This window comes from Pteropus medius, unplaced genomic scaffold (assembly GCF_902729225.1).
Source record: "Pteropus medius unplaced genomic scaffold, Ma_sr-lr_union100, whole genome shotgun sequence".
Classification (NCBI taxonomy): domain Eukaryota; kingdom Metazoa; phylum Chordata; class Mammalia; order Chiroptera; family Pteropodidae; genus Pteropus; species Pteropus medius.
This window is the reverse complement of record NW_024349798.1, coordinates 5,339,163-5,353,085: the sequence shown is the minus strand read 5'-3', so window position 1 is coordinate 5,353,085 and position 13,923 is coordinate 5,339,163. Positions and strand designations below refer to the sequence as shown.

Here is a 13,923-nt window from a genome sequence, read left to right as displayed (position 1 = left end):
TAAGGACTTGATTCCAAAATACATAAAGAACTCTTACAACTCAACAATAAAAAAGACAACCCAGTTTTAAAACAGCATAGTTTTAAAACATTCATTTCTCCAAAGAAGATACACAAAGGGCCAGTAAGCACATGAAAAGTTGCCCAACATCGTTAACCATCAGGGAAATGTAAATCAAAACCACAATGAGACACCACTTCATATCCACTAGCATGGCTGTAATCAAAAAGACAGATAATAACAAGTGTTGACAAGGATGTGGAGAAATGAGAACCCTCACACACTGGTGGAGATGTAGAGTGGAACAGACCCGGTGGAAAATAGTCTGTCAGTTACTCACATGGTTAAACATAGTCAACATTTGACTCAGAACTTCCCTTCTAGGTATATACCCAAGAAAAATGAAAACATATGTTCACAGAAAAACTTGTACACGAATGCTCAAAGCAGCATTATTAGTAATAGCCAAAAGGTGGAAACAATCCAAATATTCATCAGCTGAGGAATGGATAAACAAAATGTGGTCTAGCCGTACAATAAAATATAAAGTACTGGTACATGCTATAACATGGACAGATCATAAAAGATATTGTGCTGAGTAAAAAAAGGGGGGCTCAAGCAGGCGCAGGGATGGGGATTGACTGCTAATGATGACAGGGTTTCCTTTAGGCTACTGAAAATGTTCTAATATTAGATTGCGGTGATGGTTGTAAAACTCCGTGAATATGCTGTTAATTATTGAACTGTATACTTTATATGGATGAATTTTATGGTACGTGAAATACATCTCAATATAGCTGTAAGAAGTAGCATTTTTGTTTTAGAAACATCTGGGGAAATTTTGACAGTTTATTGGATGGTATTTGGTAGTTATTAATTTTGTTGAGGGTGATGATGGTATCGTGAATGGGTTTTACCAGTCCTTATCTGCTATCACTGGAAAATGCTTTTTAGAGAAATCTGTGAGGTCCAGAAATCTCCACCTATGCACGGATGCTTCCCTTCTCCCTGTCTCCCTGGGGGTAACCAGAGGACCAAATTACCTGAGTAGCAGCCATCCCACCCCCTCGTGGGTAAGAAACAAGACAAACCCAGACAAGATGGTGGACCTTACAGATTGTTCCATGGGTGAGGGCTGCACACAGAGGAGAAAGATTATTTTCATATATGGGTTAGCTTATTAAAGTAGCAGGTCAGTGTTTTGTGCTGAGGCCCTCTGGTGGAACCACGCATGGGTGAGGGGATGGGGGTGGGGGCAACCCTACATCTGAAGAATTGAGTATAAACCTGCATATGTGGCTGAGTGCCCAGGGGGTCTTCTTCCATGCCTCAGACCCACATGGGCACTCCTCACCTGGAGTTGAGCCTTATCTGCCAAAAGAAAACTGGGCTGGGGGAGGTGAGGGAGCATTACCTTTTGGGAATGAGTGATATTCAGAGTGGTTATCTTGTCATGTTTATTCAAGGTCCACAGTTGAACAGTTACCCAAAGACATTAAGATTCAGCAATTACTGATTTTGTAATCAGAAGAGGAAAAAATACATAGGTTCTTTAAACAAACCAAGCAAACAAAGCTCTTATTTAAGGAAGAGTTCCTGTCCCAACTCTTATAAATAAGTGGAAATCTATGTGTCTTTGCTTTTAGGAGGTCTTTAAGTTGATTCATATAGGTGTGGTGGGCTAAATCATGGCCCCCAGATGTGTCCAAATTCTAATCCCTGGAACCTGTGAATAACTCACGAGCAAAAGGGATTTTGAAGATATGATTAAGGATCTTGAGTTGGGGAGATTATTTTCGATTATCTAATATAATCCTAATGGTCCTTATAAGAGGGAGGCTGAAGGGTCAGAGCCAGAGGAGAAGGTGATGTGGTGACAGAGACTGGAGGGTTGTGATTTGAAGATGGAGAAAGGGGCCACAAGCCAAGGAATACAAGTAGCCACGAGAAGCTGAAAAAACAAGGAAACAGATTCACCCCGCTGAGAGCCTCCAGAAGGAACTACCCTTGCTTACACCTTGATTGTGGCTCAGTGAAACTGATTTCAGACTTCTGCCCTCCTGAACTATGAGATGTTTGTGTTGTTTCAAATCACTAAATTTGTGGTCATCTATTACAGCACTGATAAGAAGCTGATAATAGGATTAGGGATGTTATTAAGAAACAACAGTGAAATTGGTATGGAAAAAGGGGTGGGGTGAAGTAGGAACAGAATGATAAACCAAGAGGCTCTGACCAGTGAGAGGAAGCAGACAGGAGTGAGGTAAGGTACAGACCTAAAAAGGAAGATAAACTCTTCTAACACCTAACATTGTTGGGAAGCGAACCATGGATTAGAGTCTACAGGGTCACCAAAAACGAGGAGGAAGGACATTGGGCTTCCATTAAGTCCATCTCTGCACTAAAGAGGCTTTGGCCAGGGTGACTGGATTCAATAGACTGTCACCAAGATCTTTGATTCAGGCAGAAATGGGCCCTGAGGGTAAAGTAGGGGCCCTCAGCTCTTCAATTACTGACATCTATTTCTTTTGGCTGGGTAGGGGCTAAATCCAAAAGCTAAAATGACAGAAAAACAAAGTTCTTGTCCTTAAAGAGCTTTTATCGTGTATGGTACGGTCCCTCAACTGTTGACATTTTGGACCCGCTGATTGTTGTGGAGACCATGCTGTGCACTGTAGGACATTTAGCCATATCCTTGTCTCCACCCACTAGAGGCCAGGAGCTACCCTCCCTTCCCCGGAGTCTTAAAAACCAGCAGTGTTTCCAGACATTACCAAATGTCCTTTGGGAGGCAAATTTGTTCCCAGTTTGAGCACCACTGGTGTGTGGAATGGAGCAGAGAGTGACACACCATTAAGTCTAAACTGCCTAGAACTTGTCAGAAAAAGTTTTGCAGAGCAGGCAACTCTTGTGAGATGAGGGAGGAAGAAGGGAATGTGTGTTTGTGTGTGTGTGTGTGGGAGGGTTGGCAGGTACTAAGGGCAAAGGGACAGGTGTGTGCAAAGACCTCGAGGGCAGGGATACATGTGTGTGTACTTGTCCCTCTGCTGTAAAGAGGAATATGGTATTTTGGGGGGTGGGTAGGAGGGGACAGCACAAGCCACAGGCTTGATGTGACTGGCAGTGAACTAAGAATATAGATGCTTTAGGAAGATGCTACCTACCCGTTTCCTGCTTGAGGTAGTGTACCCATCCACCAAGTTTTCTCTAAACCGAGAAGGGCTGGCTTGCCCAGAGTGACTAAGAATTGTATACTGATTGGGTTTTAATATCTACTTTGAGAGATGAAGGGATGGGATTGGATGCTCTCTCATGCCCAGTTTAAGGACCTTAAATTTTATATAAGTATATTTTGTCACTTTTAGAAGCTTTGCTGAGGTTTAAATTACATATACAATTAACCTATTCCAATGATTTTAGTAAACATATTGAAATAATCCAGTTTTAGAACATTTTTATCAGCTCAGTCATTTTGCTATTCTTAAAACTACTGGCCTAAGTGAGAAAGGAGTAGTAAGGATTCCCTCTGACATCTCCTTAGCAGTCTATACCAACTCCTTGCTTCTTCTTGTTGCTTTTCCCTACTGCTTAGATGGGCTTGCAGCAACTGTGTAGAATTTTTGCCTAAATCAAAAGTACTTTGATCGAAAAAGACCCCTCAGTGTGTGTGTGTCTGTGTGTGTGTGTGTGTGTGTACACGTGTTTATTTTGGTAAAAGTACTAATTACCTGGAAACTCTCTTCTCGTACAAACATGTTTGTACTTTCCCTTCAAGTGTTTTGTTTGTTTGTTATGAACAGCCAGGAATTATAGGAGGAATATTAGTGGGGTTATAGTCCAATGAACTTTTGCCTTGAAATTCTTGTGGGTCACCCATCTTTATTAAAGAAGTGTGTGCATGATAAAGATTATCTGGTATAACAGCAGATGTATAACTATATATAGAATTTACCCTTGAGGATAAATAAAGCAGTGCAGGGAAGACTGAACATGGGGTGGGGGCACTTGCAGGATCATCCTGGTTCTCCCTCAGTAGTTATATCCCGCTGTCCAGCAGAGACCCCACTTCTCTTTCACCCAATGCCCAGATCTGCCATTTCTTCACCTTGTCACCATGCACGGTCATGTCCCCAGCAGTTTCTCCTGGGACTCCTCACCAGTGAAATGTGCACCATCATTCCTCAGGGACCTCCTGCTTTCCTTGTAAGTCACAGTCTTTGTGATTTACATGCAATTAAGGGGAAGGAGAAACACAAATACCTTCCTTCTGAACAGAAAGAACAAAGCCCTGCTTTCAGTCCCCATGGTGCAGTCTGTGATGCTGATGAAGGTTTGAGCTCTGGCGAAAGCTTTTCCCACACTGGCCACACTGGTATGGCTTCTCTCCAGTATGAATCCGCTGGTGAAGTTTCAGGGTTGACTGTCGCCCAAAGCAGTTTCCACACTCTCCACATGTGTAGGGTCTTTCCCCTGTGTGGACTCGCTTGTGTCTTTTCAGTTCTGAATTCCATGTGAAGCTTTTCCCACAGTCATCACATTTGTAAGGTTTCTTCGCTGAGCATGTTGGTTGGTGACCAAGACGTTGCAAACGATTGCTTAGGCTTCTTTTACTTCCTTTGCTTTTCTTCAGCTCTCTCAGTGGGTGGCTTTTTAAAGGGCTGCTGATGTATTCCAGTTCCCTGCAATGTCTCTGGTATTGAGAGAATGGCTTTTGAGCATTTGGGGTGCTGACCTGCCTCCGTGACAACCGGGATTCACTTATATTAGCCCCTCTTGGTTCAGGACTCTGCAGACCACTTCCTTTGGATCTGCCAGCTGACATTGCACATGGCTTTGTTCCTTTAGTCCCCTCCTGTTGGGGATTTTCCTTGTTCTCACTTTTCATTCTGGGGGCCTCTATAATTAGAAAGAATATATTTCATTTTCTGGGCTTTGTGAAAGAATCTCAGCAAAAGAGTTATGAAATGCACTGCAAGGTTTCTCAAAGTATGGTCCTCCACTGGCAACTTGCATTAGACTCATTTGGGAGACTTGCCAAATAAGCAGGCTGCCCCTGCATAACCATGGATGCTGAGTCAGAATCTCTGGGGGGATAGGACCTGAAAATATGCACAGCTGAAAGACTCCTGGAGTAATTCTGATTCAAACTACAGTTAGGAACCAAGTTCTCCAACCTCCTCTTTCCTTCCTACCTTTAGGGAAAGGTTTTGGAAAGTAGAAATAAAAACAAACCCATAAGGTCTGAGTATCAACTAAGGAATGAAAATAAGGAAGAGAGCTGGAATTTCAACATTGCAAATGTATTTCTCTCTTACACGGACATTGAATGACCATCACCATTTCTTCAAATAATGGTAAGTCTAGTGAATGTGGCATTTTCTTTCCTTACAATGTTAACAGCATTTGTATTTGAAAACTGGAATATGGGTTAGATATGTATACTAATTACAGAAACTCCTCAACTTCTGACCACCAGGACTGAGGATCAGGATAGAAAAGAGCTGGAATGGCCTGTGAGCAAGTTGGAGGATCTAGAGCTGTGCTGTCCCATAGAATTCCTGCTAAATGGGCAATATATTTCTGTGTGTATGTGTGTGTGTGTGCAGGTGTACATACCCTATTCAATATGGAAGCCACTAGCCACATGTGGCTATTGAGTACTTGGAATGTGGCTAGTGTGACTGAGAAACTGAATTTTAAATTTTACTTATTTTAAATTAATTTAAATTCAGATTTAAATAAGCAGTCCATACAATTATGGTTATTGCTTTTCAACAAGGTTGTCAAGATAATTCAATGGGGAAAGAATAGTTGTTTCAATAAATGGTGCTGGGACAACTGAATTTCCACATGCAAAAGAATGAAGTTGTATCCCTACCAGTATATACAAAAATTAACTCAAAATGGATCAAAGACCTAAATGTAAGAGCTAAAACAATCTCTCTTTAACAAAACATAGGTGTACATCTTTCTAACTTCAAATTAGGCAATGATATTTTAGATGTCACAAAAACACAAGCAAACAAAGAAAAAATAGGTAAACTGGATTTCATCAAAATTAAAAACATTTCAAAGAACACTATCAAGAAAGTAAAAAGACAAACCATAAGAGAAAATACTTGCAAATTATAAAGAACTGTTAAAACAACAAAAAGATAAACTCAATTTGAAAATGAGCAAAGGATCTGACTAGACATTTCTCCAAAGAATATATACAATTGGCGAATAAGCAAATGAAAAGATGCTCAACATTATTAGTCATTAGGGAGATAACTCAAACCTCCATGAGATACTTCACGCCTAATAGAATGGCTATAATCAAAAAGATCAACAATAACAAGTGTTAGCAAAGATGTAAAGAAATTGGAATCCTCATAGACTGTTGGTGGGAATGTAAAATGGCACAGTCACTTTGGAAAACAGTCTGGCATTTCCTCAAAAGGTTAAACATAGTTACTGTATGATCCAGAAATTCCACTCCATAGCCAAGAGAAACAAAAACATGTTCACAGAAAAACTTGTACACAAATATTCATAGCAACATGATTCATAATAGCCAAAGGTGAAAACAACCCAAATGTCCACCAACTGATGAATAAACAAATGTCCACTAATAGAATATCATTTGGCCACTGAAAGGAATGATGTACTGACACACTCTACCACATGGATGAACCCTGAAAACATTATAAGTGAAAGAAGCCAGTCAAAAAGAGCATACATTGTATGATTCTGGACAATGAAATGTCCAGAATTGGCAAATCCAGAGACAAGAAGTAGACAGTGGCCGCCAGGGAGTAGAGAGGGAGGGATGGAGAGTGACTGCTAATAGATGGGGATTTCTTTTTTAGGTCATGAAATATGCAGAAATTAGATAGTGGTGATAGTTGCACAGTGTGTGAATAAACTAAAAACTACTGAACTGTATGCTTTCAAAGAGTGAATTTTATAGTATGTGAATTATACTTCAATAAATAAATAATTTTTTTTTTTTTTTACAGCAGAAAAGAAAAGCTTTATAGAAGGGAAAGTACACTTCCAGACGTGGAAGCGGGCCTGAGCGAGAGAAGCGTGGCTCAAAAGAATAAATTAAAATTTAAATAGTTACATGTGACTCATGGCAACTGTACTGGACAGTACAGCTCTGAAAGAAGGCACTGCTGGATCTTAGGGATGAGAAGCATGAGAATCTACCGTCTCAGGTATCAAACGAAAGGAGAAACAGACTGCACAAACCCAGCTGCCTCTGCCGAGCCAGGAGAAAGGAGTGTGTGTGGTCCACTTTCTTCAGGACCATATAGGCAGGACCTCAGCCAGGGTCACAATGCTTTTCTATTGGATGGCTCAGTTCTTCTCCATTCCTGAGATCCAAGAATAACCAAACCAAAATGTTCCATTAACGTAGCAAATCTTAAGAATCAAGGCTCTCGTTTTGTAACTCTATTCTCTGACCTGCTGACTGTATCCTGTATTCACATCACCAAGACTAGCCAAAGTGTCACTGTCAGTCTTAGCAATCACAGGACTATGTAGAGCAGTCAGAAATTATACTGGCATTGTACCAGAGATAGATAGGGAAGGAAATACAAAAGTTTAAAGCATAGACAATGTCAGAGGAGGAAAAAGAGGCAGAAAATAATGAGTGGGGCTTTTCGGACCATTTTAAGCGATGAAACACAGCTATAGATTGCATGGATGTTCATCAGTGGTCATTTTGGATTCATCTTCACTATAGGAAGCTTGAACAGAATAAAAAAGAGGCACTAGAATAGTCTTGTTGTGCATTGGATTGTCAAATAATCATTAACAGAAAATAAAAACATACTTCTTATGTATTGTATCACTATCATTCTAATTAGTGCAATCTGTTAGAGAATAAAGATCCACTACTGCATATAAAATTAAAAAAACCAACACCTGGTCTATGGCTTTTCGGAACCATGAACAGTTTGATGGAGATGAAGGACTGATGAGAGGGAGAGAGGAGGCACATAGTGTTTACCTGTCCCAGGAAATTTGGAGGCTGGCTCCAGGAGGAGTGGAGATTTTTCCCAGTGATGGGGGCTCAGCTGGTCCTGAGGTCCTGCCTGAGAAGGCTCCTCCTCCAGACAGCTCTCCCTAGAATATCTCCTAGGAGTTTGCAGTTGAAAATCTGGCAGTTCCTGTTCTCCAAGCTGAGATCCAGTTTTTTCCAAGAGCACCTTCTGCCCTTGCATACAAACAGCCACCTAGGAACAAGACCCATGCATCAGAGCGCAGCTCAAGGACTGACTGAGGGCGGATTGACCTCTCACTACTCAGTAATGACCCGTTCACCCTGGGAATTCCTGATAACGGCCTGGAGGGCATCTTTGATAGAGACCGCTAAAACTCTCAAAGGAAGCACAAGGAAGGACATGCAGAATGACCAAAATGAGGCTGCTTCAAATCAGCCAATATTTCTTGAGTAGATGCCCCTAAAGCTTGGGCCTTTCTCAAGGCCTGGGGTCAAAGTCATAAGAGAATAGGCACAAACATCAGGGTCAGTCATGGCATTGGCTCAGCAGATTCTCATCCTATGTCCACCTGCCTCCCTACCTCTGCTGGAAACAGGCTCTGTAGGATTAGGAAGCACTATGGTAGCAGGGCTCTAAGAGGACTGCACTAACCCATTCCTTAACTGCTTCCATTCCCCAAAGCACATGGTTGTTTACTTCCTACCTAGGCCATGACTAGGCTGACTTGGGAGTGGGGGTTGGAAAGAATACTAGCCAATTGAGCTGTGACTTCCTGATCCAAAGGCAAGATGCAAGACACTTCACTGGAACAAGGTCCAATGAAGTTCACCCCAAATCAAACTCTTACCCAACAGGATAATACTGTCTGCTAAGAATCCCGATGGTTGGAAAACTTTAAGAGGAATGAATGGGGGGAGATTTGTCAGCAAAGATGCAAGAACCTTACTTGATTCTCTACTTCCTCACTGGAGTGCCACTAGTTGGGTTTTCTGAAAACCTGGTACATCTGGGGGTGGGGGATGTTCTCAAACAGAGGCCAGAAGACATGTTTGAAGTCATCTGGTTCATTTGTGGACTCTAACTAGGAAGGTATCCAGAGACCTAACACTATCCAGATGAAAAATAAATCCTGGGGACCACAAGAGAAGACCCTCCTTACCCACTGCTTTGGTCTTTTGGCTGCTCTGTGAAAATCTTCCACCAGAGTCACCATCTCCTTGCTGCTCATTGGACATCGATGCCTGACCCGACCCTGGATCTCCGGGGGCAGGATGTTCAGAAATTGCTCCAGCACTAGCAGCTCCAAAATCTGCTCCTTGGTGTGCACCTCGGGCTGCAGCCACTGACGGCAGAGCTGTCGGAGCCGGAAGAGTGCCTCTTGGGGTCCAGACACCTCCTGATAACAAAACCGTCTAAAGCTCTGGCGCGAGAGCTCAGGATCGGGACAGTCTTTTTGCAGAGCCGGCCCCCGTTTCTCTTCTAGCTTTGTTATGATGTGTCTCTCTTGCTTGGAGGAAGCCTGAATGTGGGACTGCGAGCTCAAAGTTATCTCCATCTTAGCCGCCATTTTGGGGCTCAGGAGACAGCTTCTCTCTCCTTGCAAACAGCTCAAGCCTGAGGGATCATGGCCCTGGAGAAGTCTTTCTGAATGCTAGAAAGATGCTAGAAACGGAGCTCCTCTGAGGATGTTGAGGAGGACAGGATGCAGACAGGGCCTTCTAATTAGCTAGCCTTGACACCAAACACATGCAGACAACACAGTCCCTGGGAGTGGGACGAATCTATCTTTCCACCAGTTTCTAGAACTGTCTTGCAAAGGAGAAAAGTCATACCGTCCTAAAAAGAAACTGGGAGAAATACTGTTTTTATTTCAGCGAGAAGAACACGAGGTCTCAGAAAAAATGTGCAATATAACCTAGGAGGCTGACAGGAATCCCTAGGAAAAGTTCAAGTTGTCAGACAGGTAGCCTGCACCAACTCTCCCGCGTCCTGGTTAGGGCGACCCTCCAGCATCACGCCGGGAGCTCGAAGGTGAGCCCAGACAGGCCGCGGCGCACGTCGGGGGTTGGGAATTTGCAGAAGCCTCCTGTTTGCGAGCAATGTAGACGGAGGCACCGCGGCTCACTCCCGAAGATTCGCAGGCCCAGCCGCTCCGCGCAACCGAAAGCGCCCGGCTCGGGCCCCGCGTACCAGCTGACCCTGGGCTTGGAGAAGCTCGCGTACTCCCGTGCGCGGCTCAACTTCGTGGCCGGGTTAGAGCCCAGGCTGGCGCCTGGGATGCCAGCGTTGCTAAGAGCCCCGCACCCCACGCCCACCTGCAGCGGACTCACCTCTCTGGGGACCAGGGAACCGGAACCCAGGAGCCAGCCTGAGGGCGGGGCAGAAGCCTCTTTTCGCGGACACTCCCACTAGCGGCCAAGGGGCTACGCCACAGGAGAGCCCCCTCCTTCCCAGAAGGATTGCCTTCTCGAGGGCGAGCTCTCTCGTCTATTGACTGCTGGACCTGTCGACGTTGTCCGGGAACGGCGCTCCGTCGTCGTACTGCACCCTGGGAGTTGTAGTCCAGTAGTATGGCTTGTGAGCATGCGCAGAGGGAGTGCTAGCGCCTGGGTTCGTACCGCTGACTTCCGGCCCGGCGGTTGAGCAAGTCTAGGGAGTCCTCTGGTGAATGTTCTGCTTGTTCCTAGCCGGGGGCTGGCGGCTGGGCCCTGTGCCAGCCTGGGGCCTCTTGCCGCCAGGAGTCTTTGCGGGGCTGTCCGGCCAGGCCCAGACCTCCTTCGCACGCTCCACGGTCACCTTTCTGCGCCCCGCTGCCCTCGGCCCACACAAGTCGGCCAGGCCAAGTTCCGATCTCTGTGCCGGAGCCAGGACTCCCTCTGACTTTGGATCCTGTTCATCTCATCCCTGTATCGCTGAAGCAGGAACCTGCGGATGTTGTCCTACGCCACTTCAGCCACAGTATCTAACTTAGCACCGAGTAGTGCTCTAGGAGTACCAGTGCATCCTTGCCGAGTGAAAATGAATCAGTCCAGCCCCCATTTTCATCCTACTCTCCGCTGAGTGGATCATTGCCAGATGGAAACACGTTTTTGAGATACCAGAATTTTAAAATTATGAATGGGATATCAGGAGTCAAGAGGAGTGCCGGCTCCGCTTTCTGCGTGAAACTAGGATATCATTTATTATTTTTCAGATAAAGTGCGGGATGTACGAAAATGTGTAAGTCAAGGGGTACAGGTTCTCGACCCGGCCTTGCTGCTGAGAAGTTATGCTATGTGATGCACCTTTTTTTTTTGTTAAAACAAAAACAGTTAACAATACCTTTGATTCTTCTATCTTTCGTCCCTCCTGCCGCATTGACATGTAAAGAGAATATAAATGAAGGCAGTTCAAGTTCTTTGAAAAAAAAGCCAACCGGAATCCATTTTTTAAGTAAATATCTTACTCCTATAAATAGGCTCACCCCTTTGGTGGAGAAGTGGAATGTTGAATGGGACCTAATTGCAAATAGCTTCAGCCTTACATCCTCCCAATTTAGCAATTCCCAGAAAATTTGGAACTTCTCCCATCCCATCTGTATGTAAAAACTCACAAAACGTTGACAAGCCTACCCTTTCTCAGATGGGGTAGAGAGAAGGGTACTGTAATGAATAGCCCCACCAGAGCCAAAGGAATAGAGAGGAGCCCTTTTAAAAAGGAAAAAGATGCTGCTATTGGAAGTGGGGAAAGAATGCTGGGGGGTGAGGGGTGGGGAGGACGTAGCATACAGAAGACCAGAATAATCATTTATCAATCACAATGTGTGTGTGGTGGTGGTGGTAAGGACGAGGAAGTCGTAGTGATGAAGAAGGTTAATCAATAGGCACTCACAACTGGCCTTGGTCCAGGCTCCTTAACCATAAGAGAGGGCAGAGACAAGACTCAGGCATGTGGGGACTATGAGGAAGAAGAGCTGGACTACACTGTGAAAAGTAGTTTGGAGAATTCATTAGCAGACAGAAATCTGGCTGGGGAGAAAAATATATTTATATTTCTAGTGCTCTGGATCCTTAGCTTGGATTGTGGAGGGAATAAAGGGAAAGGATAGAAATAAATCACAAGAAGCAGAGAGAAGGAATGTGAGACAGTTTTATGCTGTCTTTTCCATTCTTCCTTCAAAGTTGAACTTTTTTCAACCGTGAGTCTGCACATTTATGTTACTCTAATGACTCTGATTCCAGAAAAGACACTGCTTTCACTGGTATCCAGGAGAAACTACTCCTAGTGACAGGTAAAGATATGGAATCTGACCTCCAGGGTAGAAGTGGCAACCAGTGAGCTAGTTTGTCAAGCAAATGATGGCTGCAACAAGGAGTCCCCAGTCATAGCCATCTCCAAGCTAGGACTCTAGACATGGACAGCCCTCCATAGCAACAGCCCTGATTACAAAGCTTCCCGACAGTGCTTCAGGCAGTTCTGCTACCAGGAAGGTAGCTGGCCCCCATGAAGCTTTTAGCTTACTCTGGGAACTCTGTTGTCAGTGGCTAAAGCCTAAGACACACTCAAAAAGCAAATTCTGGAGCTGCTGGTTTTGGAGCAGTTTCTCACTATCTTGCCAGAGGAGATCCAGACCTGGATGAGGAAGCAGCATCCAGAAAATGGTGATGAAGCTGTGGTTCTGGTTGAGGATGTACAGAGAGTACCTGAGCAACAGGTGAGAAAGGGAAGACAGAACCTTGTGGTTTTGGTTATCAAGAAGTTGGGGTGAGGAGCACAGGAATCCAGTTGCTGGAGAGGCTCTTAGTTGAGAAATGCCCATTAGCCCTCTGCCACCCACCAGAAAGTATTAGCTATCTTGAGTTGGTCCTGTGCCTTTAGTCTATGGGAAGAATTTAACATTTACTGAAATAACTTAGACATTCAATGAATATTTAGAGTCCGTAATTAAAGTGCTAGTAACACTCAGAAAAGTTACTTAAAACAAGGTCAGGGAAAGGACAACTATCCTTCACTTGAGAGGTAAGGGAAGTTAGAGATGAATTAAAATCTAATCTCTCTTGCTAAAAGGTTCCTGGAGGGCAGAGTGCCATGGGTGGTACACTAAGGTACAGAGTGCTGGTCCTTGCTGCCTGGATTAGCTGGTCAGTTAGAGACAGTGATGAGAATTACAAAATATCCTCTTGGGAGATATGGATCAGGTCTGAGATCTGATCAGTGTAACTGTCATATATTTTGGGAGAAGGGAAGTGTGAAAGGCTCAGGAGAAGGAAAAATAACATGAGGGCTTTGATTGCAGGAGGTTTGTTAGAAGGAAGACAGCTAAAATCCAAAACAGAAGTCTAGGAGAAGCATAGAGTAACAGAGGAGTATCGATCAGAGGAATGCTGTAGCCTGAGTACGTCTGTGGTCTGAGCCGAAGCAGCTTTCTGGGTGCCGAGTCTGCATGGCTGGAATAGTGGGTGCTTGTGTTTCACAGTGAGGAGGGCAGGATATACACGTGGCTGTGGCAGGGAGAGAGGTGAAGGGGGATGCAGATGAAATTTTGTAGGACCGAGTAGTTTTGACATAATTTGGAGAGAGAAGAGCAGTGTAGTGGCGATGTGTTAGATTAGGAATTAAGGAAGTTAGTTTAAAATCCATGGGATTGGGACTATTGATAACTAAAATGAAGAAGGGCAGGTAGGAGCACATGTATGAAGTTAGAATTTGGTGAGAACTAAATAGACTGGGAAACCCTATATGCTAGTAGTCATCCTGGCCTTAGTTCCCCTTGTTGATGATCTCTAGAATGAAAATAGGATAGGAATGTAAAGGTTAAAACAGCTATTTGAAACCAATCATGAAAGTGAAGGAGGGAGAAAGAAGTGGAGGTAAGAAGAGGTAACAGGTTGATACTGTTTCTCAGGACTCAGTTGTCTCTCAGTACCTCTCCTCAAGCATTTAAGGA

At 44.1% G+C, this 13,923-nt stretch overlaps 2 protein-coding genes across 13 annotated transcripts in view; one reads left to right on the top strand and one right to left on the bottom strand.

The window, feature by feature from the left end:
- Nucleotides 1-13,923, top strand: part of ZNF597 (zinc finger protein 597) — a 63,679-nt gene that overhangs the window by 15,482 nt on the left and 34,274 nt on the right. For 10 of the 12 annotated variants that reach the window (XR_005657820.1, XR_005657815.1, XR_005657816.1 and 7 more), the window contains exons 3-4: nt 5,199-5,354; nt 7,002-12,690. The gene's annotated coding sequence lies outside the window, so the exon portion shown is untranslated. The remainder of the gene's footprint in view (nt 1-5,198; nt 5,355-7,001; nt 12,691-13,923) is intronic. The other 2 variants (XR_005657817.1, XR_005657819.1) reach the window with 1 other exon arrangement.
- Nucleotides 3,860-9,590, bottom strand: ZNF174 (zinc finger protein 174). The gene is made up of 3 exons (XM_039885150.1): nt 9,157-9,590; nt 8,003-8,228; nt 3,860-4,896 (listed from the first exon to the last, which is right to left on the bottom strand). Exons 1-3 carry the CDS (start codon nt 9,562-9,564, stop codon nt 4,295-4,297), a joined length of 1,236 nt encoding a protein of 411 aa, XP_039741084.1. The 5' UTR covers nt 9,565-9,590; the 3' UTR covers nt 3,860-4,294.